General features: G+C 63.9%; 1 protein-coding gene across 1 annotated transcript; it reads right to left on the bottom strand.

Annotated features, from left to right (window-relative positions):
• Nucleotides 1–321: 321 nt before the first annotated feature.
• LOC118936942 (uncharacterized) lies at nucleotides 322–25,049 on the bottom strand. Its single transcript, XM_090211785.1, has 3 exons — nucleotides 25,013–25,049; nucleotides 1,417–5,415; nucleotides 322–807 (listed from the first exon to the last, which is right to left on the bottom strand). Exons 1-3 carry the CDS (start codon nucleotides 25,047–25,049, stop codon nucleotides 704–706), a joined length of 4,140 nt encoding a protein of 1,379 aa, XP_090067911.1. The 3' UTR covers nucleotides 322–703.
• Nucleotides 25,050–25,892: the final 843 nt, after the last annotated feature.

Raw genomic sequence — 25,892 nt, 5'->3', positions numbered from 1 at the left:
CAGTTCTAACCACACATGCATATGCTGGTCGGAGGAGTCACTGCATTGGAGCTGTCCAATCGGTGAGCAGCTGCTCTTGATCGTTGTCACGAAGCCACACCCACTGGCATTAGAAGTTCAGAACGAGGAAGTGGTATGGAAATAATAACTCTCAAATTTAATTTGTGCTTTAAGCAGCTAATGAATCTTAAAGCTAGAGTCCTTATTAACTGAAATAATAACAAATTAACACCTGTTCTATGTTTTTTTTGGGAATAAAAATGTGACCACTCTCAAATTCATAGACAGAGCTATGGATGCCAGGACTGACCATCCATGATATCAGAATTATAGTTTTAATCATGTTTTAAAGCTGTACAGTGTTTGTTTGCATTGTTTAGAAACATTGGGGTAAAACAAGCTTATATTTTGGGTTCTGATGGGGTACGACAGACTCATGAGGTATTCATATGTTATATTCTTCTAGAATCAATGGGTAGATATAATTAATTTATAAGTAAAAAAATGTGTGTAGCAACTAAGGATTCTAGCTTTAAGGCTGTATCTATGAGAGCTGGGAAACTGTTGATTGGTTAAACCAATGCCACAGCTGCTATGCCCCAGGCTATTGGTTAGCCAGCAGCTATCAGAGCCACAGCAGCTATGCCCCAGGCTATTAGCTAGCCTAGTAGCTAGCAGAGCCACAGCGCTATGTCCCAGGCTATTAGCTAGCCAGCAGCTGAACCATTAACAGAGCCAAACTGAGAGGCAAGGCAGCCAGAGAGAAGGAAGTGGGTCGGGGAGCACTTCCTGATGTGGTTGATGACCCTGAAAAAGCAGGAAAAACAGAGATATTGTTCAGTAAATTGTTCAGTGTCTTTTCATGTTTCTGTTCAAATGTTGACTTCGCTCCTATAGATGTGTACGGTGACAGTGAAACAGGGGCGGACAGGAACCAGAAATTGGCCCTGCATTTTTTCATTTAATTTAATATTTTTGTACCCCGTTTTTGTGGTATCCAATTGTTTATAGCTACTATCTTGTCTCATCGCTAAAACTCCCGTACGGGCTCGGGAGAGACGAAGGTTGAAAGTCATGCGTCCTCCGATACACAACCCAACCAAGCCGCACTGCTCCTTAACACAGCGCGCATCCAACCCGGAAGCCAGCCGCACCAATGTGTCGGAGGAAACACTGTGCAACCTTTGTTAGCACGCACTGCCCCTAGCCCGCCACAGGAGTCGCTTGTGTGTATAGATGTGTACGGTGACAGTGAAAAAAAAATCCTAAATTATTATTACCAGCCCATCTGGCCATTTGCCCAAAATGCCAGATGGCCAGTCCGCACCTGGAGATTAATACTTACCATCACTGATGCTGCCTGGTATAATGTTCAGGGAGGTGGTGACCAGTCCGCACCTGGAGATGAATACTTACCAGCACTGATGGTGGTGCCACCTGCTGCAGGGGCGGCGGTGGTGGTGGTGACAGCTGCTGCAGGGGTGGTAGTGGTGGTGGTGACAGCTGCTGCAGGAGCGGTGGTGGTGACAGCTGCTGCAGGAGTGGTGGTGGTACCAGCTGCAGGAGTGGTGGTGGTGACAGCTGCTGCAGGAGCGGTGGTGGTGACAGCTGCTGCAGGAGCGGTGGTGGTGACAGCTGCTGCAGGGGCGGCGGTGGTGGTGGTGACAGGTGCTGCAGGGGCGGCGGTGGTGGTGGTGACAGGTGCTGCAGGAACGGTGGTGGTGACAGCTGCTGCAGGAACGGTGGTGGTGACAGCTGCTGCAGGAACGGTGGTGGTGACAGCTGCTGCAGGGGCGGCGGTGGTGGTGGTGACAGCTGCTGCAGGAACGGTGGTGGTGACAGCTGCTGCAGGAACGGTGGTGGTGCCACCTGCTGCAGGGGCGGCGGTGGTGGTGGTGACAGCTGCTGCAGGAACGGTGGTGGTGACAGCTGCTGCAGGAGCAGTGGTGGTGACAGCTGCTGCAGGAACGGTGGTGGTGACAGCTGCTGCAGGGGCGGTGGTGGTGACAGCTGCTGCAGGACGGGTGGTGGTACCAGCTACTGCAGGAGCGGTGGTGGTGACAGCTGCTGCAGGAACGGTGGTGGTGACAGGTGCTGCAGGGGCGGTGGTGGTACCAGCTGCTGCAGGGGCGGTATTGGTGACAGCTGCTGCAGGACGGGTGGTGGTGACAGCTGCTGCAGGAACGGTGGTGGTGACAGGTGCTGCAGGGGCGGTGGTGGTACCAGCTGCTGCAGGAGCGGTGGTGGTGACAGCTGCTGCAGGAGTGGTGGTGGTAACAGCTGCTGCAGGAGCGGTGGTGGTTACAGCTGATGCAGGGGCGGCGGTGGTGACAGCTGCTGCAGGAGCGGTGGTGGTGACAGCTGCTGCAGGGGCGGTGGTGGTGACAGCTGCTGCAGGGGCAGTGGTATTGACAGCTGCTGCAGCGGTGGTGGTGGTGACAGGTGCTGCAGGGGTGGTGGTGGTGACAGGTGCTGCAGGAACGGTGGTGGTGACAGCTGCTGCAGGAGCAGTGGTGGTGACAGCTGCTGCAGGAACGGTGGTGGTGACAGCAGCTGCAGGGGTGGTGGTGGTGGTGACAGCTGCTGCAGGGGCAGTGGTGGTCACAGCTGATGCAGGGGCGGCGGTGGTGACAGCTGCTGCAGGAGCGGTGGTGGTGACAGCTGCTGCAGGGGCGGTGGTGGTGACAGCTGCTGCAGGGGCGGTGGTGGTGACAGCTGCTGCAGGAGCGGTGGTGGCAACAGCTGCTGTCGGAGCGGTGGTGCTGACAGCTGCTGCAGGGGTGGTGGTGGTGACAGCTGCTGCAGGGGTGGTAGTGGCGACAGCTGCTGCAGGGGCGGTGGTGGTGACAGCTGCTGCAGGGGTGGTAGTGGTGACAGCTGCTGCAGGGGTGGTAGTGGTGACAGCTGCTGCAGGGGCAGTGGTGGTGACAGCTGCTGCAGGGGTGGTAGTGGTGACAGCTGCTGCAGGGTCGGTGGTGGTGACAGCTGCTGCAGGGGCAGTGGTGGTCACAGCTGCCGCAGGGGCGGTGGTGGTGACAGCTGCTGCAGGGGTGGTGGTGACCGCTGCTGCAGGGGCGGTGGTGGTGACAGCTGCTGCAGGGGCGGTGGTGTTGACAGGTGCTGCAGGGGCGGTGGTGGTGACAGCTGCTGCATGAGCGGTGGTTGTGGCAGCTGCTGCAGGGGCGGTGGTGGTGACAGCTACTGCAGGGGCGGTGGTGGTGACAGCTACTGCAGGGGCGGTGGTTGTGGCAGCTGCTGCAGGGGCGGTGGTGGTGACAGCTACTGCAGGGGCGGTGGTGGTGACAGCTGCTGCAGGGGTGGTGGTGGTGACAGCTGCTGCAGGGGCGGTGGTTGTGGCAGCTGCTGCAGGGGTGGTGGTGGTGACAGCTACTGCAGGGGCGGTGGTTGTGACAGCTGCTGCAGGGGCGGTGGTGGTGACAGCTGCTGCAGGGGTGGTGGTGGTGGTGACAGGTGCTGCAGGAGTGGTGGTGGTGACAGCTGCTGCAGGGGCGGCGGTGGTGACAGCTGCTGCAGGGGCGGCGGTGGTGGTGGTGACAGGTGCTGCAGGGGCGGCGGTGGTGGTGGTGACAGGTGCTGCAGGGGCGGTGGTGGTGACAGCTGCTGCAGGGGCGGTGGTGGTGACAGCTGCTGCAGGGGCGGTGGTGGTGACAGGTGCTGCAGGGGTGGTGGTGGTGACAGGTGCTGCAGGAACGGTGGTGGTGACAGCTGCTGCAGGAGCAGTGGTGGTGACAGCTGCTGCAGGAACGGTGGTGGTGACAGCTGCTGCAGGAACGGTGGTGGTGACAGCTGCTGCAGGAACGGTGGTGGTGACAGCTGCTGCAGGGGCGGCGGTGGTGGTGGTGACAGCTGCTGCAGGAACGGTGGTGGTGACAGCTGCTGCAGGGGCGGTGGTGGTGACAGCTGCTGCAGGAACGGTGGTGGTGCCACCTGCTGCAGGGGCGGCGGTGGTGGTGGTGACAGCTGCTGCAGGAACGGTGGTGGTGACAGCTGCTGCAGGAGCAGTGGTGGTGACAGCTGCTGCAGGAACGGTGGTGGTGACAGCTGCTGCAGGGGCGGTGGTGGTGACAGCTGCTGCAGGACGGGTGGTGGTACCAGCTACTGCAGGAGCGGTGGTGGTGACAGCTGCTGCAGGAACGGTGGTGGTGACAGGTGCTGCAGGGGCGGTGGTGGTACCAGCTGCTGCAGGGGCGGTATTGGTGACAGCTGCTGCAGGACGGGTGGTGGTGACAGCTGCTGCAGGAACGGTGGTGGTGACAGGTGCTGCAGGGGCGGTGGTGGTACCAGCTGCTGCAGGAGCGGTGGTGGTGACAGCTGCTGCAGGAGTGGTGGTGGTAACAGCTGCTGCAGGAGCGGTGGTGGTTACAGCTGATGCAGGGGCGGCGGTGGTGACAGCTGCTGCAGGAGCGGTGGTGGTGACAGCTGCTGCAGGGGCGGTGGTGGTGACAGCTGCTGCAGGGGCAGTGGTATTGACAGCTGCTGCAGCGGTGGTGGTGGTGACAGGTGCTGCAGGGGTGGTGGTGGTGACAGGTGCTGCAGGAACGGTGGTGGTGACAGCTGCTGCAGGAGCAGTGGTGGTGACAGCTGCTGCAGGAACGGTGGTGGTGACAGCAGCTGCAGGGGTGGTGGTGGTGGTGACAGCTGCTGCAGGGGCAGTGGTGGTGACAGCTGCTGCAGGGGCGGTGGTGGTGACAGCTGCTGCAGGAGCGGTGGTGGCAACAGCTGCTGTCGGAGCGGTGGTGCTGACAGCTGCTGCAGGGATGGTGGTGGTGACAGCTGCTGCAGGGGTGGTAGTGGCGACAGCTGCTGCAGGGGCGGTGGTGGTGACAGCTGCTGCAGGGGTGGTAGTGGTGACAGCTGCTGCAGGGGTGGTAGTGGTGACAGCTGCTGCAGGGGCAGTGGTGGTGACAGCTGCTGCAGGGGTGGTAGTGGTGACAGCTGCTGCAGGGTCGGTGGTGGTGACAGCTGCTGCAGGGGCAGTGGTGGTCACAGCTGCCGCAGGGGCGGTGGTGGTGACAGCTGCTGCAGGGGTGGTGGTGACCGCTGCTGCAGGGGCGGTGGTGGTGACAGCTGCTGCAGGGGCGGTGGTGTTGACAGGTGCTGCAGGGGCGGTGGTGGTGACAGCTGCTGCATGAGCGGTGGTTGTGGCAGCTGCTGCAGGGGCGGTGGTGGTGACAGCTACTGCAGGGGCGGTGGTGGTGACAGCTACTGCAGGGGCGGTGGTTGTGGCAGCTGCTGCAGGGGCGGTGGTGGTGACAGCTACTGCAGGGGCGGTGGTGGTGACAGCTGCTGCAGGGGTGGTGGTGGTGACAGCTGCTGCAGGGGCGGTGGTTGTGGCAGCTGCTGCAGGGGTGGTGGTGGTGACAGCTACTGCAGTGGCGGTGGTTGTGACAGCTGCTGCAGGGGCGGTGGTGGTGACAGGTGCTGCAGGGGCGGTGGTGGTGACAGGTGCTGCAGGACGGGTGGTGGTAACAGCTGCTGCAGGACTGGTGGTGGTAACAGCTACTGCAGGGGCGGTGGTGGTGACAGCTGCTACAGGGGTGGTGGTGGTGACAGCTACTGCAGGGGCGGTGGTGGTGGCAGCTGCTGCAGGGGCGGTGGTGGTGACAGGTGCTGCAGGGGCGGTGGTGGTGACAGCTGCTGCAGGGGCGGTGTTGGTGACAGCTGCTGCAGGGGCGGTGGTGGTGACAGGTGCTGCAGTGGCGGTGGTGGTGGCAGGTGCTGCAGGAGCGGTGGTGGTGACAGCTGCTGCAGGGGCGGTGGTGGTGACAGGTGCTGCAGGGGCGGTGGTGGTGGCAGGTGCTGCAGGAGCGGTGGTGGTACCAGCTGCTGCAGGGGCAGTGGTGGTGACAGGTGCTGCAGGGGCAGTGGTGGTGACAGCTGCTGCAGGGGCGGTGGTGGTGACAGCTGCTGCAGGGGCGGTGGTGGTGACAGGTGCTGCAGGGGCGGTGGTGGTGGCAGGTGCTGCAGGAGCGGTGGTGGTACCAGCTGCTGCAGGGGCAGTGGTGGTGACAGCTGCTGCAGGTGCGGTGGTGGTGACAGGTGCTGCAGGACGGGTGGTGGTAACAGCTGCTGCAGGACTGGTGGTGGTACCAGCTACTGCAGGGGCGGTGGTGGTGACAGGTGCTGCAGGGGCGGTAGTGGTCACAACTGCTGCAGGGGCGGTGGTGGTGACAGGTGCTGCAGGACGGGTGGTGGTAACAGCTGCTGCAGGACTGGTGGTGGTACCAGCTACTGCAGGGGCGGTGGTGGTGACAGCTGCTGCATGGGCGGTGGTGGTGACAGAGGCTGCAGGGGCGGTGGTGGGGACAGCTGCTGCAGGGGCGGTGGTGGTGACAGCTGCTGCAGGGGCGGTGGTGGTGACAGGTGCTGCAGGGGCGGTGGTGGTGACAGGTGCTGCAGGGGCGGTGGTGGTGACAGCTGCTGCAGGGGCGGTGGTGGTGACAGCTGCTGCAGGGGCGGTGGTGGTGACAGCTGCTGCAGGGGTGGTAGTGGTGACAGCTGCTGCAGGGGTGGTAGTGGTGACAGCTGCTGCAGGGGTGGTAGTGGTGACAGCTGCTGCAGGGGCGGTGGTGGTGACAGCTGCTGCAGGGGCAGTGGTGGTGACAGCTGCTGCAGGACGGGTGGTGGTAACAGCTGCTGCAGGACTGGTGGTGGTACCAGCTACTGCAGGGGCGGTGGTGGTGACAGGTGCTGCAGGGGCGGTGGTGGTGACAGCTGCTGCAGGGGCGGTGGTGGTGACAGGTGCTGCAGGGGCAGTGGTGGTGACAGGTGCTGCAGGGGCGGTGGTGGTGACAGCTGCTGCAGGGGCGGTGGTGGTGACAGCTGCTGCAGGGGCGGTGGTGGTGACAGCTGCTGCAGGGGCGGTGGTGGTGACAGCTGCTGCAGGGGCAGTAGTGGTCACAACTGCTGCAGGGGCGGTGGTGGTGACAGGTGCTGCAGGGGCGGTGGTGGTGACAGCTGCTGCAGGGGCGGTGGTGGTGACAGCTGCTGCAGGGGCGGTGGTGGTGACAGCTGCTGCAGGGGCGGTGGTGGTGACAGCTGCTGCAGGGGTGGTAGTGGTGACAGCTGCTGCAGGGGTGGTTGTGGTGACAGGTGCTGCAGGGGCAGTGGTGGTGACAGCTGCTGCATGAGCCGTGGTGGTGACAGCTGCTGCAGGGGCGGTGGTGGTGACAGCTGCTGCAGGGGCGGTGGTGGTGACAGATGCTGCATGAGCGGTGGTTGTGGCAGCTGCTGCAGGGGCGGTGGTGGTGACAGCTACTGCAGGGGCGGTGGTGGTGACAGCTACTGCAGGGGCGGTGGTTGTGGCAGCTGCTGCAGGGGCGGTGGTGGTGACAGCTACTGCAGGGGCGGTGGTGGTGACAGCTGCTGCAGGGGTGGTGGTGGTGACAGCTACTGCAGGGGCGGTGGTTGTGGCAGCTGCTGCAGGGGTGGTGGTGGTGACAGCTACTGCAGGGGCGGTGGTTGTGACAGCTGCTGCAGGGGCGGTGGTGGTGACAGGTGCTGCAGGGGCGGTGGTGGTGACAGGTGCTGCAGGACGGGTGGTGGTAACAGCTGCTGCAGGACTGGTGGTGGTAACAGCTACTGCAGGGGCGGTGGTGGTGACAGCTGCTGCAGGGGTGGTGGTGGTGACAGCTACTGCAGGGGCGGTGGTGGTGGCAGCTGCTGCAGGGGCGGTGGTGGTGACAGGTGCTGCAGGGGCGGTGGTGGTGACAGCTGCTGCAGGGGCGGTGGTGGTGACAGCTGCTGCAGGGGCGGTGGTGGTGACAGCTGCTGCAGGGGCAGTGGTGGTCACAGCTGCTGCAGGGGCGGTGGTGGTGACAGCTGCTGCAGGACGGGTGGTGGTAACAGCTGCTGCAGGACTGGTGGTGGTACCAGCTACTGCAGGGGAGGTGGTTGTGACAGCTGCTGCAGGGGCGGTGGTGGTGACAGGTGCTGCAGGGGCAGTAGTGGTCACAACTGCTGCAGGGGCGGTGGTGGTGACAGGTGCTGCAGGGGCAGTAGTGGTCACGACTGCTGCAGGGGCTGTGGTGGTGACAGGTGCTGCAGGACGTGTGGTGGTAACAGCTGCTGCAGGACTGGTGGTGGTACCAGCTACTGCAGGGGCGGTGGTGGTGACAGGTGCTGCAGGGGCGGTGGTGGTGACAGCTGCTGCAGGGGCGGTGGTGGTGACAGCTGCTGCAGGGGCGGTGGTGGTAACAGCTGCTGCAGGGGCGGTGGTGGTGACAGCTACTGCAGGGGCGGTGGTGGTGACAGCTGCTGCAGGGGCGGTTGTGGTGACAGCTACTGCAGGGGCGGTGGTGGTGACAGCTACTGCAGGGGTGGTGGTGGTGACAGCTGCTGCAGGGGCGGTGGTGGTGACAGCTGCTGCAGGGGCGGTGGTGGTCACAGCTGCTGCAGGGGCGGTGGTGGTGACAGCTACTGCAGGGGCGGTGGTGGTGACAGCTGCTGCAGGGGCGGTGGTGGTGACAGCTACTGCAGGGGTGGTGGTGGTGACAGCTGCTGCAGGGGCGGTGGTGGTGACAGCTACTGCAGGGGCGGTGGTGGTGACAGCTACTGCAGGGGTGGTGGTGGTGACAGCTACTGCAGGGGCGGTGGTGGTGACAGCTGCTGCAGGGGCGGTGGTGGTGACAGCTACTGCAGGGGCGGTGGTGGTGACAGCTGCTGCAGGGGCGGTGGTGGTGACAGCTACTGCAGGGGCGGTGGTGGTCACAGCTGCTGCAGGGGCGGTGGTGGTGACAGCTGCTGCAGGGGGGGTGGTGGAGACAGCTGCTGCAGGGGCGGTGGTGGTGACAGCTGCTGCAGGTGCGGTAGTGGTGATAGGAGCTGCAGGGGCGGTGGTGGTGACAGGTGCTGCAGGGGCAGTGGAGGTGACAGGTGCTGCAGGGGTGGTGGTGGTCGCAGCTGCTGCAGGTGCGGTGGTTGTGACAGCTGCTGCAGGGGCAGTAGTGGTGACAGCTGCTGCAGGGGCAGTAGTGGTCACAACTGCTGCAGGGGCGGTGGTGGTGACAGCTGCTGCAGGGGCAGTAGTGGTGACAGCTGCTGCAGGGGCAGTAGTGGTGACAGCTGCTGCAGGGGCAGTAGTGGTGACAGCTGCTGCAGGGGCAGTAGTGGTCACAACTGCTGCAGGGGCGGTGGTGGTGACAGGTGCTGCAGGGGCGGTGGTGGTGACAGCTGCTGCAGGGGCGGTGGTGGTGACAGCTGCTGCAGGGGCGGTGGTGGTGACAGCTGCTGCAGGGGTGGTAGTGGTGACAGCTGCTGCAGGGGCAGTAGTGGTCACAACTGCTGCAGGGGCGGTGGTGGTGACAGGTGCTGCAGGGGCGGTGGTGGTGACAGCTGCTGCAGGGGTGGTAGTGGTGACAGCTGCTGCAGTGGTGGTTGTGGTGACAGGTGCTGCAGGGGCAGTGGTGGTGACAGCTGCTGCATGAGCCGTGGTGGTGACAGCTGCTGCAGGGGCGGTGGTGGTGACAGCTGCTGCAGGGGCGGTGGTGGTGACAGCTGCTGCAGGGGCGGTGGTGGTGACAGCTGCTGCAGGGGCAGTGGTGGTGACAGCTGCTGCATGAGCCGTGGTGGTGACAGCTGCTGCAGGGGTGGTAGTGGTCACAGCTGCTGCAGGGGCGGTGGTGGTCACAGCTGCTGCAGGGGTGGTAGTGGTCACAGCTGCTGCAGGACGGGTGGTGGTAACAGCTGCTGCAGGACTGGTGGTGGTACCAGCTACTGCAGGGGCGGTGGTGGTGACAGCTGCTGCAGGGGCGGTGGTGGTGACATGTGCTGCAGGGGCGGTGGTGGTGACAGGTGCTGCAGGGGCTGTGGTGGTGACAGGTGCTGCAGGGGCAGTAGTGGTCACAACTGCTGCAGGGGCTGTGGTGGTGACAGGTGCTGCAGGACGTGTGGTGGTAACAGCTGCTGCAGGACTGGTGGTGGTACCAGCTACTGCAGGGGCGGTGGTGGTGACAGGTGCTGCAGGGGCGGTGGTGGTGACAGCTGCTGCAGGGGCGGTGGTGGTGACAGGTGCTGCAGGACGGGTGGTGGTAACAGCTGCTGCAGGACTGGTGGTGGTACCAGCTACTGCAGGGGCGGTGATGGTGACAGCTGCTGCAGGGGCGGTGGTGGTGACAGCTACTGCAGGGGCGGTGGTGGTGACAGCTGCTGCAGGGGCGGTGGTGGTGACAGCTGCTGCAGGGGCGGTGATGGTGACAGCTGCTGCAGGGGAGGTGGTGGTGACAGCTACTGCAGGGGCGGTGGTGGTCACAGCTGCTGCAGGGGCGGTGGTGGTGACAGCTACTGCAGGGGCGGTGGTGGTGACAGCTGCTGCAGGGGCGGTGGTGGTGACAGCTGCTGCAGGGGCAGTAGTGGTCACAACTGCTGCAGGGGCGGTGGTGGTGACAGCTGCTGCAGGGGCAGTAGTGGTGACAGCTGCTGCAGGGGCAGTAGTGGTGACAGCTGCTGCAGGGGCAGTAGTGGTGACAGCTGCTGCAGGGGCAGTAGTGGTCACAACTGCTGCAGGGGCGGTGGTGGTGACAGGTGCTGCAGGGGCGGTGGTGGTGACAGCTGCTGCAGGGGCGGTGGTGGTGACAGCTGCTGCAGGGGCGGTGGTGGTGACAGCTGCTGCAGGGGTGGTAGTGGTGACAGCTGCTGCAGGGGCAGTAGTGGTCACAACTGCTGCAGGGGCGGTGGTGGTGACAGGTGCTGCAGGGGCGGTGGTGGTGACAGCTGCTGCAGGGGTGGTAGTGGTGACAGCTGCTGCAGTGGTGGTTGTGGTGACAGGTGCTGCAGGGGCAGTGGTGGTGACAGCTGCTGCATGAGCCGTGGTGGTGACAGCTGCTGCAGGGGCGGTGGTGGTGACAGCTGCTGCAGGGGCGGTGGTGGTGACAGCTGCTGCAGGGGCGGTGGTGGTCACAGCTGCTGCAGGGGTGGTAGTGGTCACAGCTGCTGCAGGACGGGTGGTGGTAACAGCTGCTGCAGGACTGGTGGTGGTACCAGCTACTGCAGGGGCGGTGGTGGTGACAGCTGCTGCAGGGGCGGTGGTGGTGACAGGTGCTGCAGGGGCGGTGGTGGTGACAGGTGCTGCAGGGGCTGTGGTGGTGACAGGTGCTGCAGGGGCAGTAGTGGTCACAACTGCTGCAGGAGCTGTGGTGGTGACAGGTGCTGCAGGACGTGTGGTGGTAACAGCTGCTGCAGGACTGGTGGTGGTACCAGCTACTGCAGGGGCGGTGGTGGTGACAGGTGCTGCAGGGGCGGTGGTGGTGACAGCTGCTGCAGGGGCGGTGGTGGTGACAGGTGCTGCAGGACGGGTGGTGGTAACAGCTGCTGCAGGACTGGTGGTGGTACCAGCTACTGCAGGGGTGGTGATGGTGACAGCTGCTGCAGGGGCGGTGGTGGTGACAGCTACTGCAGGGGCGGTGGTGGTGACAGCTGCTGCAGGGGCGGTGGTGGTGACAGCTGCTGCAGGGGCGGTGATGGTGACAGCTGCTGCAGGGGAGGTGGTGGTGACAGCTACTGCAGGGGCGGTGGTGGTCACAGCTGCTGCAGGGGCGGTGGTGGTGACAGCTACTGCAGGGGCGGTGGTGGTGACAGCTGCTGCAGGGGCGGTGGTGGTGACAGCTGCTGCAGGGGCAGTAGTGGTCACAACTGCTGCAGGGGCGGTGGTGGTGACAGCTGCTGCAGGGGCAGTAGTGGTGACAGCTGCTGCAGGGGCAGTAGTGGTGACAGCTGCTGCAGGGGCAGTAGTGGTGACAGCTGCTGCAGGGGCAGTAGTGGTCACAACTGCTGCAGGGGCGGTGGTGGTGACAGGTGCTGCAGGGGCGGTGGTGGTGACAGCTGCTGCAGGGGCGGTGGTGGTGACAGCTGCTGCAGGGGCGGTGGTGGTGACAGCTGCTGCAGGGGTGGTAGTGGTGACAGCTGCTGCAGGGGCAGTAGTGGTCACAACTGCTGCAGGGGCGGTGGTGGTGACAGGTGCTGCAGGGGCGGTGGTGGTGACAGCTGCTGCAGGGGTGGTAGTGGTGACAGCTGCTGCAGTGGTGGTTGTGGTGACAGGTGCTGCAGGGGCAGTGGTGGTGACAGCTGCTGCATGAGCCGTGGTGGTGACAGCTGCTGCAGGGGCGGTGGTGGTGACAGCTGCTGCAGGGGCGGTGGTGGTGACAGCTGCTGCAGGGGCGGTGGTGGTCACAGCTGCTGCAGGGGTGGTAGTGGTCACAGCTGCTGCAGGACGGGTGGTGGTAACAGCTGCTGCAGGACTGGTGGTGGTACCAGCTACTGCAGGGGCGGTGGTGGTGACAGCTGCTGCAGGGGCGGTGGTGGTGACAGGTGCTGCAGGGGCGGTGGTGGTGACAGGTGCTGCAGGGGCTGTGGTGGTGACAGGTGCTGCAGGGGCAGTAGTGGTCACAACTGCTGCAGGAGCTGTGGTGGTGACAGGTGCTGCAGGACGTGTGGTGGTAACAGCTGCTGCAGGACTGGTGGTGGTACCAGCTACTGCAGGGGCGGTGGTGGTGACAGGTGCTGCAGGGGCTGTGGTGGTGACAGCTACTGCAGGGGCGGTGGTGGTGACAGCTGCTGCAGGGGCGGTGGTGGTGACAGCTGCTGCAGGGGCGGTGATGGTGACAGCTGCTGCAGGGGAGGTGGTGGTGACAGCTACTGCAGGGGCGGTGGTGGTCACAGCTGCTGCAGGGGCGGTGGTGGTGACAGCTACTGCAGGGGCGGTGGTGGTGACAGCTGCTGCAGGGGCGGTGGTGGTGACAGCTGCTGCAGGGGCAGTAGTGGTCACAACTGCTGCAGGGGCGGTGGTGGTGACAGCTGCTGCAGGGGCAGTAGTGGTGACAGCTGCTGCAGGGGCAGTAGTGGTGACAGCTGCTGCAGGGGCAGTAGTGGTGACAGCTGCTGCAGGGGCAGTAGTGGTCACAACTGCTGCAGGGGCGGTGGTGGTGACAGGTGCTGCAGGGGCGGTGGTGGTGACAGCTGCTGCAGGGGCGGTGGTGGTGACAGCTGCTGCAGGGGCGGTGGTGGTGACAGCTGCTGCAGGGGTGGTAGTGGTGACAGCTGCTGCAGGGGCAGTAGTGGTCACAACTGCTGCAGGGGCGGTGGTGGTGACAGGTGCTGCAGGGGCGGTGGTGGTGACAGCTGCTGCAGGGGTGGTAGTGGTGACAGCTGCTGCAGTGGTGGTTGTGGTGACAGGTGCTGCAGGGGCAGTGGTGGTGACAGCTGCTGCATGAGCCGTGGTGGTGACAGCTGCTGCAGGGGCGGTGGTGGTGACAGCTGCTGCAGGGGCGGTGGTGGTGACAGCTGCTGCAGGGGCGGTGGTGGTCACAGCTGCTGCAGGGGTGGTAGTGGTCACAGCTGCTGCAGGACGGGTGGTGGTAACAGCTGCTGCAGGACTGGTGGTGGTACCAGCTACTGCAGGGGCGGTGGTGGTGACAGCTGCTGCAGGGGCGGTGGTGGTGACAGGTGCTGCAGGGGCGGTGGTGGTGACAGGTGCTGCAGGGGCTGTGGTGGTGACAGGTGCTGCAGGGGCAGTAGTGGTCACAACTGCTGCAGGAGCTGTGGTGGTGACAGGTGCTGCAGGACGTGTGGTGGTAACAGCTGCTGCAGGACTGGTGGTGGTACCAGCTACTGCAGGGGCGGTGGTGGTGACAGGTGCTGCAGGGGCTGTGGTGGTGACAGCTGCTGCAGGGGCGGTGGTGGTGACAGGTGCTGCAGGACGGGTGGTGGTAACAGCTGCTGCAGGACTGGTGGTGGTACCAGCTACTGCAGGGGCGGTGATGGTGACAGCTGCTGCAGGGGCGGTGGTGGTGACAGCTACTGCAGGGGCGGTGGTGGTGACAGCTGCTGCAGGGGCGGTGGTGGTGACAGCTGCTGCAGGGGCGGTGATGGTGACAGCTGCTGCAGGGGCGGTGGTGGTGACAGCTACTGCAGGGGCGGTGGTTGTGGCAGCTGCTGCAGGGGCAGTGGTGGTGACAGCTGCTGCAGGGGCGGTGGTGGTGACAGCTGCTGCAGGTGCGGTAGTGGTGATAGGAGCTGCAGGGGCGGTGGTGGTGACAGGTGCTGCAGGGGCAGTGGTGGTGACAGGTGCTGCAGGGGTGGTGGTGGTGACAGCTACTGCAGGGGCGGTAGTGGTGACAGCTGCTGCAGGGGCAGTGGTGGTGACAGCTGCTGCATGGGCGGTGGTGGTGACAGCTGCTGCAGGGGCAGTAGTGGTCACAACTGCTGCAGGGGCGGTGGTGGTGACAGGTGCTGCAGGGGCGGTGGTGGTGACAGCTGCTGCAGGGGCGGTGGTGGTGACAGCTGCTGCAGGGGCGGTGGTGGTGACAGCTGCTGCAGGGGCGGTGGTGGTGACAGCTGCTGCAGGGGCGGTGGTGGTGACAGGTGCTGCAGGGGCAGTAGTGGTCACAACTGCTGCAGGGGCTGTGGTGGTGACAGGTGCTGCAGGACGTGTGGTGGTAACAGCTGCTGCAGGACTGGTGGTGGTACCAGCTACTGCAGGGGCGGTGGTGGTGACAGGTGCTGCAGGGGCGGTGGTGGTGACAGCTGCTGCAGGGGCGGTGGTGGTGACAGGTGCTGCAGGACGGGTGGTGGTAACAGCTGCTGCAGGACTGGTGGTGGTACCAGCTACTGCAGGGGCGGTGATGGTGACAGCTGCTGCAGGGGCGGTGGTGGTGACAGCTACTGCAGGGGCGGTGGTGGTGACAGCTACTGCAGGGGCGGTGATGGTGACAGCTGCTGCAGGGGCGGTGGTGGTGACAGCTACTGCAGGGGCGGTGATGGTGACAGCTGCTGCAGGGGCGGTGGTGGTGACAGCTACTGCAGGGGCGGTGATGGTGACAGCTGCTGCAGGGGCGGTGGTGGTGACAGCTACTGCAGGGGCGGTGATGGTGACAGCTGCTGCAGGGGCGGTGGTGGTGACAGCTACTGCAGGGGCGGTGGTTGTGTCAGCTGCTGCAGGGGCAGTGGTGGTGACAGCTGCTGCAGGGGCGGTGGTGGTGACAGCTGCTGCAGGGGCGGTGGTGGTGACAGCTGCTGCAGGTGCGGTAGTGGTGATAGGAGCTGCAGGGGCGGTGGTGGTGACAGGTGCTGCAGGGGCAGTGGTGGTGACAGCTGCTGCAGGGGTGGTGGTGGTCGCAGCTGCTGCAGGTGCAGTGGTGGTGACAGCTGCTGCAGGGGCGGTGGTGGTGACAGCTGCTGCAGGGGCAGTGGTGGTGACAGCTGCTGCAGGGGCGGTGGTGGGGACAGCTGCTGCAGGGGCAGTGGTGGTGACAGCTGCTGCAGGGGCGGTGGTGGTCGCAGCTGCTGCAGGAGAGGTGGTGGTGACAGCTGCTGCAGGGGCGGTGGTGGTGACAGCTGCTGCAGGGGCAGTGGTGGTGACAGCTGCTGCAGGGGCAGTGGTGGTGACAGCTGCTGCAGGGGCGGTGGTGGTGACAGCTGCTGCAGGGGCAGTGGTGGTGACAGCTGCTGCAGGGGCGGTGGTGGTGACAGGTTCTGCAGGACGGGTTGTGGTAACAGCTGCTGCAGGACGGGTGGTGGTACCAGCTACTGCAGGGGCGGTGGTGGTGACAGGTGCTGCAGGGGCGGTGGTGGTGACAGGTGCTGCAGGGGCGGTGGTGGTGACAGGTGCTGCAGGGGCAGTGGTGGTGACAGGTGCTGCAGGGGCAGTAGTGGTCACAACTGCTGCAGGGGCGGTGGTGGTGACAGGTGCTGCAGGGGCGGTGGTGGTGACAGCTGCTGCAGGGGCAGTAGTGGTCACAACTGCTGCAGGGGCGGTGGTGGTGACAGCTGCTGCAGGGGCAGTAGTGGTCACAACTGCTGCAGGGGCTGTGGTGGTGACAGGTGCTGCAGGGGCGGTGGTGGTGACAGCTGCTGCAGGGGCGGTGGTGGTGACAGCTGCTGCAGGGGCGGTGGTGGTGACAGCTGCTGCAGGGGTGGTAGTGGTGACAGCTGCTGCAGGGGTGGTTGTGGTGACAGCTGCTGCAGGGGTGGTGGTGGTGACAGCTGCTGCAGGGGCGGTGGTGGTGACAGCTGCTGCAGGACGGGTGGTGGTGACAGCTGCTGCAGGGGCGGTGGTGGTCACAGCTGCTGCAGGACGGGTGGTGGTAACAGCTGCTGCAGGACTGGTGGTGGTACCAGCTACTGCAGGGGCGGTGGTGGTGACACCTGCTGCAGGGGCGGTGGTGGTGACAGGTGCTGCAGGGGCAGTAGTGGTCACAACTGCTGCAGGGGCTGTGGTGGTGACAGGTGCTGCAGGACGTGTGGTGGTAACAGCTGCTGCAGGACTGGTGGTGGTACCAGCTACTGCAGGGGCGGTGGTAGTGACAGGTGCTGCAGGGGCGGTGGTGGTGACAGCTGCTGCAGGGGCGGTGGTGGTGACAGGTGCTGCAGGACGGGTGGTGGTAACAGCTGCTGCAGGACTGGTGGTGGTACCAGCTACTGCAGGGGCGGTGGTGGTAACAGCTGCTGCAGGACTGGTGGTGGTACCAGCTACTGCAGGGGCGGTGATGGTGACAGCTGCTGCAGGGGCGGTGGTGGTGACAGCTACTGCAGGGGCGGTGGTTGTGGCAGCTGCTGCAGGGGCAGTGGTGGTGACAGCTGCTGCAGGGGCGGTGGTGGTGACAGCTACTGCAGGGGCGGTGGTTGTGGCAGCTGCTGCAGGGGCAGTGGTGGTGACAGCTGCTGCAGGGGCGGTGGTGGTGACAGCTGCTGCAGGGGCGGTGGTGGTGACAGCTGCTGCAGGGGCGGTGGTTGTGGCAGCTACTGCAGGGGCGGTGGTTGTGGCAGCTGCTGCAGGGGCAGTGGTGGTGACAGCTGCTGCAGGGGCGGTGGTGGTGACAGCTGCTGCAGGTGCGGTAGTGGTGATAGGAGCTGCAGGGGCGGTGGTGGTGACAGGTGCTGCAGGGGCAGTGGTGGTGACAGGTGCTGCAGGGGCAGTGGTGGTGACAGCTGCTGCAGGGGCGGTGGTGGTGACAGCTGCTGCAGGGGCGGTGGTGGTGACAGCTGCTGCAGGGGTGGTAGTGGTGACAGCTGCTGCAGGGGTGGTTGTGGTGACAGCTGCTGCAGGGGTGGTGGTGGTGACAGCTGCTGCAGGGGCGGTGGTGGTGACAGCTGCTGCAGGGGCAGTGGTGGTGACAGCTGCTGCAGGGGCGGTGGTGGTCACAGCTGCTGCAGGACGGGTGGTGGTAACAGCTGCTGCAGGACTGGTGGTGGTACCAGCTACTGCAGGGGCGGTGGTGGTGACACCTGCTGCAGGGGCGGTGGTGGTGACAGGTGCTGCAGGGGCAGTAGTGGTCACAACTGCTGCAGGGGCTGTGGTGGTGACAGGTGCTGCAGGACGTGTGGTGGTAACAGCTGCTGCAGGACTGGTGGTGGTACCAGCTACTGCAGGGGCGGTGGTAGTGACAGGTGCTGCAGGGGCGGTGGTGGTGACAGCTGCTGCAGGGGCGGTGGTGGTGACAGGTGCTGCAGGACGGGTGGTGGTAACAGCTGCTGCAGGACTGGTGGTGGTACCAGCTACTGCAGGGGCGGTGGTGGTAACAGCTGCTGCAGGACTGGTGGTGGTACCAGCTACTGCAGGGGCGGTGATGGTGACAGCTGCTGCAGGGGCGGTGGTGCTGACAGCTACTGCAGGGGCGGTGGTTGTGGCAGCTGCTGCAGGGGCAGTGGTGGTGACAGCTGCTGCAGGGGCGGTGGTGGTGACAGCTGCTGCAGGGGCGGTGGTGGTGACAGCTGCTGCAGGGGCGGTGGTGGTCACAGCTGCTGCAGGGGCGGTGGTGGTGACAGCTACTGCAGGGGCGGTGGTTGTGGCAGCTGCTGCAGGGGCAGTGGTGGTGACAGCTGCTGCAGGGGCGGTGGTGGTGACAGCTGCTGCAGGGGCGGTGGTGGTGACAGCTGCTGCAGGTGCGGTAGTGGTGATAGGAGCTGCAGGGGCGGTGGTGGTGACAGGTGCTGCAGGGGCAGTGGTGGTGACAGGTGCTGCAGGGGCAGTGGTGGTGACAGCTGCTGCAGGGGCGGTGGTGGTGACAGCTGCTGCAGGGGCGGTGGTGGTGACAGGTGCTGCAGGGGCAGTGGTGGTGACAGGTGCTGCAGGGGCAGTGGTGGTCACAGCTGCTGCAGGGGCGGTGGTGGTGACAGCTGCTGCAGGGGCAGTAGTGGTCACAACTGCTGCAGGGGCAGTGGTGGTGACAGGTGCTGCAGGACGAGTGGTGGTAACAGCTGCTGCAGGACTGGTGGTGGTACCAGCTACTGCAGGGGCGGTGGTGGTGACAGATGCTGCAGGGGCGGTGGTGGTGACAGCTGCTGCAGGGGCGGTGGTGGTGACAGCTGCTGCAGGGGCAGTAGTGGTCACAACTGCTGCAGGGGCGGTGGTGGTGACAGGTGCTGCAGGACGAGTGGTGGTAACAGCTGCTGCAGGACTGGTGGTGGTACCAGCTACTGCAGGGGCGGTGGTGGTGACACCTGCTGCAGGGGCGGTGGTGGTGACAGGTGCTGCAGGGGCAGTAGTGGTCACAACTGCTGCAGGGGCTGTGGTGGTGACAGGTGCTGCAGGACGTGTGGTGGTAACAGCTGCTGCAGGACTGGTGGTGGTGACAGCTGCTGCAGGGGCGGTGGTGGTGACAGGTGCTGCAGGACGGGTGGTGGTACCAGATACTGCAGGGGCGGTGGTGGTGACAGGTGCTGCAGGGGCAGTGGTGGTGACAGGTGCTGCAGGGGCAGTGGTGGTGACAGGTGCTGCAGGGGCAGTGGTGGTCACAACTGCTGCAGGGGCGGTGGTGGTGACAGGTGCTGCAGGACGGGTGGTGGTACCAGATACTGCAGGGGCGGTGGTGGTGACAGGTGCTGCAGGGGCAGTGGTGGTGACAGGTGCTGCAGGGGCAGTGGTGGTGACAGGTGCTGCAGGGGCAGTAGTGGTCACAAATGCTGCAGGGGCGGTGGTGGTGACAGGTGCTGCAGGACGGGTGGTGGTACCAGATACTGCAGGGGCGGTGGTGGTGACAGGTGCTGCAGGGGCAGTGGTGGTGACAGGTGCTGCAGGGGTGGTGGTGGTCGCAGCTGCTGCAGGTGCGGTGGTGGTGACAGCTGCTGCAGGACGGGTGGTGGTAACAGCTGCTGCAGGACTGGTGGTGGTACCAGCTACTGCAGGGGCGGTGGTGGTGACAGGTGCTGCAGGGGCGGTGGTGGTGACAGCTGCTGCAGGACGGGTGGTGGTAACAGCTGCTGCAGGACTGGTGGTGGTACCTGCAGGTGCGGTAGTGGTGATAGGAGCTGCAGGGGCGGTGGTGGTGACAGGTGCTGCAGGGGCAGTGGTGGTGACAGGTGCTGCAGGGGCAGTGGTGGTGACAGCTGCTGCAGGGGCGGTGGTGGTGACAGCTGCTGCAGGGGCGGTGGTGGTGACAGGTGCTGCAGGGGCAGTGGTGGTGACAGGTGCTGCAGGGGCAGTGGTGGTCACAGCTGCTGCAGGGGCGGTGGTGGTGACAGCTGCTGCAGGGGCAGTAGTGGTCACAACTGCTGCAGGGGCAGTGGTGGTGACAGGTGCTGCAGGACGAGTGGTGGTAACAGCTGCTGCAGGACTGGTGGTGGTACCAGCTACTGCAGGGGCGGTGGTGGTGACAGATGCTGCAGGGGCGGTGGTGGTGACAGCTGCTGCAGGGGCGGTGGTGGTGACAGCTGCTGCAGGGGCAGTAGTGGTCACAACTGCTGCAGGGGCGGTGGTGGTGACAGGTGCTGCAGGACGAGTGGTGGTAACAGCTGCTGCAGGACTGGTGGTGGTACCAGCTAATGCAGGGGCGGTGGTGGTGACAGCGGCTGCAGGGGTGGTATTGGTGACAGCTGCTGCAGGGGCGGTGGTGGTGACAGGTGCTGCAGGACGGGTGGTGGTACCAGATACTGCAGGGGCGGTGGTGGTGACAGGTGCTGCAGGGGCAGTGGTGGTGACAGGTGCTGCAGGGGCAGTGGTGGTGACAGGTGCTGCAGGGGCAGTGGTGGTCACAACTGCTGCAGGGGCGGTGGTGGTGACAGGTGCTGCAGGACGGGTGGTGGTACCAGATACTGCAGGGGCGGTGGTGGTGACAGGTGCTGCAGGGGCAGTGGTGGTGACAGGTGCTGCAGGGGCAGTGGTGGTGACAGGTGCTGCAGGGGCAGTGGTGGTGACAGGTGCTGCAGGGGCAGTGGTGGTGACAGGTGCTGCAGGGGCAGTAGTGGTCACAAATGCTGCAGGGGCGGTGGTGGTGACAGGTGCTGCAGGACGGGTGGTGGTACCAGATACTGCAGGGGCGGTGGTGGTGACAGGTGCTGCAGGGGCAGTGGTGGTGACAGGTGCTGCAGGGGTGGTGGTGGTCGCAGCTGCTGCAGGTGCGGTGGTGGTGACAGCTGCTGCAGGACGGGTGGTGGTAACAGCTGCTGCAGGACTGGTGGTGGTACCAGCTACTGCAGGGGCGGTGGTGGTGACAGGTGCTGCAGGGGCGGTGGTGGTGACAGCTGCTGCAGGACGGGTGGTGGTAACAGCTGCTGCAGGACTGGTGGTGGTACCAGCTACTGCAGGGGCGGTGGTGGTGACAGGTGCTGCGGTGGTGGTGACAGCTGCTGCAGGGGCGGTGGTGGTCACAACTGCTGCAGGGGCGGTGGTGGTGACAGCTGCTGCAGGGGCGGTGGTGGTGACAGCTGCTGCAGGGGCGGTGATTGTGACAGGTGCTGCAGGACGGGTGGTGGTACCAGATACTGCAGGGGCGGTGGTGGTGACAGGTGCTGCAGGGGCGGTGGTGGTGACAGCTGCTGCAGGGGCGGTGGTGGTGACAGGTGCTGCAGGACGGGTGGTGGTAACTGCTGCTGCAGGACGGGTGGTGGTACCAGATACTGCAGGGGCGGTGGGGGTGACAGCTGCTGCAGGGGCGGTGGTGGTGACAGCGGCTGCAGGGGCGGTGGTGGTGACAGCTGCTGCAGGGGCGGTGATTGTGACAGGTGCTGCAGGACGGGTGGTGGTACCAGATACTGCAGGGGCGGTGGTGGTGACAGGTGCTGCAGGGGCGGTGGTGGTGACAGCTGCTGCAGGGGCGGTGGTGGTGACAGGTGCTGCAGGACGGGTGGTGGTAACAGCTGCTGCAGGACGGGTGGTGGTACCAGATACTGCAGGGGCGGTGGTGGTGACAGGTGCTGCAGGACTGGTGGTGGTACCAGATACTGCAGGGGCGGTGGTGGTGACAGGTGCTGCAGGGGCGGTGGTGGTGACAGCTGCTGCAGGGGCGGTGGTGGTGACAGGTGCTGCAGGACGGGTGGTGGTAACAGCTGCTGCAGGACTCGTGGTGGTACCAGCTACTGCAGGGGCGGTGATGGTGACAGCTGCTGCAGGGGCAGTGATGGTGACAGCTACTGCAGGGGCGGTGGTTGTGGCAGCTGCTGCAGGGGCAGTGGTGGTGACAGCTGCTGCAGGGGCGGTGGTGGTGACAGCTGCTGCAGGGGCGGTGGTGGTGACAGCTGCTGCAGGGGCGGTGGTGGTGACAGCTACTGCAGGGGCGGTGGTTGTGGCAGCTGCTGCAGGGGCAGTGGTGGTGGCAGCTGCTGCAGGGGCAGTGGTGGTGACAGCTGCTGCAGGGGCGGTGGTGGTGACAGCTGCTGCAGGGGCAGTGGTGGTGACAGCTGCTGCAGGGGCGGTGGTGGTCACAGCTGCTGCAGGGGCGGTGGTGGTGACAGGTGCTGCAGGACGGGTGGTGGTGACAGGTGCTGCAGGACGGGTGGTGGTACCAGCTGCTGCAGGACTCGTGGTGGTACCAGCTACTGCAGGGGCGGTGATGTTGACAGCTGCTGCAGGGGCGGTGGTGGTGACAGCTACTGCAGGGGTGGTGGTTGTGGCAGCTGCTGCAGGGGCAGTGGTGGTGACAGCTGCTGCAGGGGCGGTGGTGGTGACAGCTGCTGCAGGGGCGGTGGTGGTGACAGCTGCTGCAGGGGCGGTGGTGGTGACAGCTACTGCAGGGGCGGTGGTTGTGGCAGCTGCTGCAGGGGCAGTGGTGGTGGCAGCTGCTGCAGGGGCAGTGGTGGTGACAGCTGCTGCAGGGGCGGTGGTGGTGACAGCTGCTGCAGGGGCGGTGGTGGTCACAGCTGCTGCAGGGGCGGTGGTGGTGACAGCTGCTGCAGGGGTGGTGGTGGTGACAGCTGCTGCAGGGGCAGTGGTGGTGACAGCTGCTGCAGGGGCGGTGGTGGTGACAGGTGCTGCAGGGGCGGTGGTGGTGACAGGTGCTGCAGGGGCAGTGGTGGTGACAGGTGCTGCAGGGGCAGTGGTGGTGACAGGTGCTGCAGGGGCAGTGGTGGTGACAGGTGCTGCAGGGGCGGTGGTGGTGACAGCTGCTGCAGGGGCAGTGGTGGTGACAGGTGCTGCAGGGGCAGTGGTGGTGACAGCTGCTGCAGGGGCAGTGGTGGTCACAGCTGCTGCAGGGGCGGTGGTGGTGACAGGTGCTGCAGGACGGGTGGTGGTAACAGCTGCTGCAGGACTGGTGGTGGTACCAGCTACTGCAGGGGCGGTGGTGGTGACAGATGCTGCAGGGGCAGTGGTGGTGACAGCTGCTGCAGGGGCGGTGGTGGTGACAGGTGCTGCAGGACGGGTGGTGGTAACAGCTGCTGCAGGACTGGTGGTGGTACCAGCTACTGCAGGGGCGGTGGTGGTGACAGATGCTGCAGGGGCAGTGGTGGTGACAGCTGCTGCAGGGGCGGTGGTGGTGACAGGTGCTGCAGGACGGGTGGTGGTAACAGCTGCTGCAGGACTGGTGGTGGTACCAGCTACTGCAGGGGCGGTGGGGTTGACAGCTGCTGCAGGGGCGGTGGTGGTGACAGCGGCTGCAGGGGCGGTGGTGGGGACAGGTGCTGCAGGGGTGGTGGTGGTGACAGCTGCTGCAGGGGCGGTGGTGGTGACAGCTGCTGCAGGGGCGGTGGTGGGGACAGGTGCTGCAGGGGCAGTGGTGGTGACAGCTGCTGCAGGGGCGGTGGTGGTGACAGCTGCTGCAGGGGCAGTGGTGGTGACAGCTGCTGCATGAGCCGTGGTGGTGACAGCTGCTGCAGGTGCGGTAGTGGTGATAGGAGCTGCAGGGGCAGTGGTGGTGACAGCTGCTGCAGGTGCGGTAGTGGTGATAGGAGCTGCAGGGGCAGTGGTGGTGACAGCTGCTGCAGGTGCGGTAGTGGTGATAGGAGCTGCAGGGGCAGTGGTGGTGACAGCTGCTGCAGGTGCGGTAGTGGTGATAGGAGCTGCAGGGGCGGTGGTGGTGACAGCTGCTGCAGGGGCGGTAGTGGTCACAACTGCTGCAGGGGCGGTGGTGGTGACAGGTGCTGCAGGGGCAGTAGTGGTCACAACTGCTGCAGGGGCGGTGGTGGTGACAGGTGCTGCAGGACGGGTGGTGGTAACAGCTGCTGCAGGACTGGTGGTGGTACCAGCTACTGCAGGGGAGGTGGTGGTGACAGGTGCTGCAGGGGCGGTGGTGGTGACAGGTACTGCAGGGGCGGTGGTGGTGACAGCTGCTGCAGGGGCAGTGGTGGTGACAGCTGCTGCAGGGGCGGTGGTGGTGACAGGTGCTGCAGGACGGGTGGTGGTAACAGCTGCTGCAGGACTGGTGGTGGTACCAGCTACTGCAGGGGCGGTGGTGGTGACAGATGCTGCAGGGGCAGTGGTGGTGACAGCTGCTGCAGGGGCGGTGGTGGTGACAGGTGCTGCAGGACGGGTGGTGGTAACAGCTGCTGCAGGACTGGTGGTGGTACCAGCTACTGCAGGGGCGGTGGGGTTGACAGCTGCTGCAGGGGCGGTGGTGGTGACAGCGGCTGCAGGGGCGGTGGTGGGGACAGGTGCTGCAGGGGTGGTGGTTGTGACAGCTGCTGCAGGGGCGGTGGTGGTGACAGCTGCTGCAGGGGCGGTGGTGGGGACAGGTGCTGCAGGGGCAGTGGTGGTGACAGCTGCTGCAGGGGCGGTGGTGGTGACAGCTGCTGCAGGGGCAGTGGTGGTGACAGCTGCTGCATGAGCCGTGGTGGTGACAGCTGCTGCAGGTGCGGTAGTGGTGATAGGAGCTGCAGGGGCAGTGGTGGTGACAGCTGCTGCAGGTGCGGTAGTGGTGATAGGAGCTGCAGGGGCAGTGGTGGTGACAGCTGCTGCAGGTGCGGTAGTGGTGATAGGAGCTGCAGGGGCGGTGGTGGTGACAGCTGCTGCAGGGGCGGTAGTGGTCACAACTGCTGCAGGGGCGGTGGTGGTGACAGGTGCTGCAGGGGCAGTAGTGGTCACAACTGCTGCAGGGGCGGTGGTGGTGACAGGTGCTGCAGGACGGGTGGTGGTAACAGCTGCTGCAGGACTGGTGGTGGTACCAGCTACTGCAGGGGAGGTGGTGGTGACAGGTGCTGCAGGGGCGGTGGTGGTGACAGGTACTGCAGGGGCGGTGGTGGTGACAGCTGCTGCAGGGGCAGTGGTGGTGACAGCTACTGCAGGGGCGGTGGTGGTGACAGCTGCTGCAGGGGCGGTGGTGGGGACAGGTGCTCCAGGGATGTTAGTGGTGACAGCTGCTGCAGGGGCGGTGGTGGTGACAGGTGCTGCAGGACGGGTGGTGGTAACAGCTGCAGCAGGACTGGTGGTGGTACCAGATACTGCAGGGGCGGTGTTGGTGACAGCTGCTGCAGGACGGGTGGTGGTACCAGATACTGCAGGGGCGGTGTATGTAACAGCTACTGCAGGAGCGGTGGTGGTGACAGCTGCTGCAAGAGTGGTAGTGTTGACAACATTAAGTCTGACATTTTAAAATCGGAAATTTACAAACTAAAAAAGTATTTTTTAAAAACCTTTATACACAACACGTCTACATTTCCTGCTGCACAGGAAGTGTGCTGCAACAACGGGGGTATGAAATTAACATCTATCGGCTGATAAAGACATAACCCTTTTTTCTAGCTACAGTTTTAGAATGTGGCTGTGCATCCCCTCATGAGATATATAACGTTTTTGTTCTAAGGAAAGGTTAACCACTAAGGAACACACACAAACTCAAACACAGTGTATTACCTGCTAGCAGTAGAATCATCAGAGGCTTCATGTCCATGTCCTTTTAGGTCTCTGTTGAGGTAAACCACACAACATCAATCATACATGAACTCCGTTAGATCTTCCGTTAACCGCTGTCGAAGGATGATGTCATTGACCAACATTAATTAGATATTAGTCCATATTCCAAAATCATATAATGTTCATTGACATTCAAAATTATCATTATCATCATAGTTAGCATTATCATTATCGTCATTATTATTATCATCTTTATTAGGATTATCTTTGCGTGAAATTATTTGTGTGTTACGTGTTTGTACGCACTAGCCTAAGCGTTTGTTCTTTTCCGTGTGTTTTCACGAAGCTAATTTGCTTTGTATCGCATTTATGTTGTGTGACGTTGGTGCGCTCTATACACTTTGTGTTGGCTGGAGGAGGCAGCTGCTTAGGCACCCTATTCCCTATATACAGTATAGTGCACTACTTAGGCACCCTATTCCCTATATACAGTATAGTGCACTACTTAGGCACCCTATTCCCTATATACAGTATAGTGCACTACTTAGGCACCCTATTCCCCATATACAGTATAGTGCACTACTTAGGCACCCTATTCCCCATATAAATTATAGTGCACTACTTAGGCACCCTATTCCCTATATACAGTATAGTGCACTACTTAGGCACCCTATTCCCCATATACAGTATAGTGCACTACTTAGGCACCCTATTCCCCATATACATTATAGTGCACTACTTAGGCACCCTATTCCCTATATACAGTATAGTGCACTACTTAGGCACCCTATTCCCTATATACAGTATAGTGTTCTACTTAGGCACCCTATTCCCCATATACAGTATAGTGCACTACTTAGGCACCCTATTCCCCATATAC

The sequence above is a fragment of the Oncorhynchus mykiss genome, chromosome 19 (genome assembly GCF_057628025.1).
Source record: "Oncorhynchus mykiss isolate SJ-2025 chromosome 19, ASM5762802v1, whole genome shotgun sequence".
NCBI lineage: Eukaryota > Metazoa > Chordata > Actinopteri > Salmoniformes > Salmonidae > Oncorhynchus > Oncorhynchus mykiss.
The sequence above is the reverse complement of the archived record's forward strand: the minus strand, read 5'-3'. Positions and strand labels throughout refer to the sequence as shown.

Excerpts from the sequence above, each read along its gene's own strand:
- LOC118936942 (XM_090211785.1), bottom strand. The coding sequence starts at position 25,049 with ATGGACATGAAGCCTCTGATGATTCTACTGCTAGCAG. Across the intron at positions 5,416-25,012 it reads GATGATTCTACTGCTAGCAG|CAGCTGTCACAACCACCGCC; the intron begins GTAATACACTGT and ends CCGCCCCTGCAG. Across the intron at positions 808-1,416 it reads TGGCACCACCATCAGTGCTG|GGTCATCAACCACATCAGGA; the intron begins GTAAGTATTCAT and ends CTGCTTTTTCAG.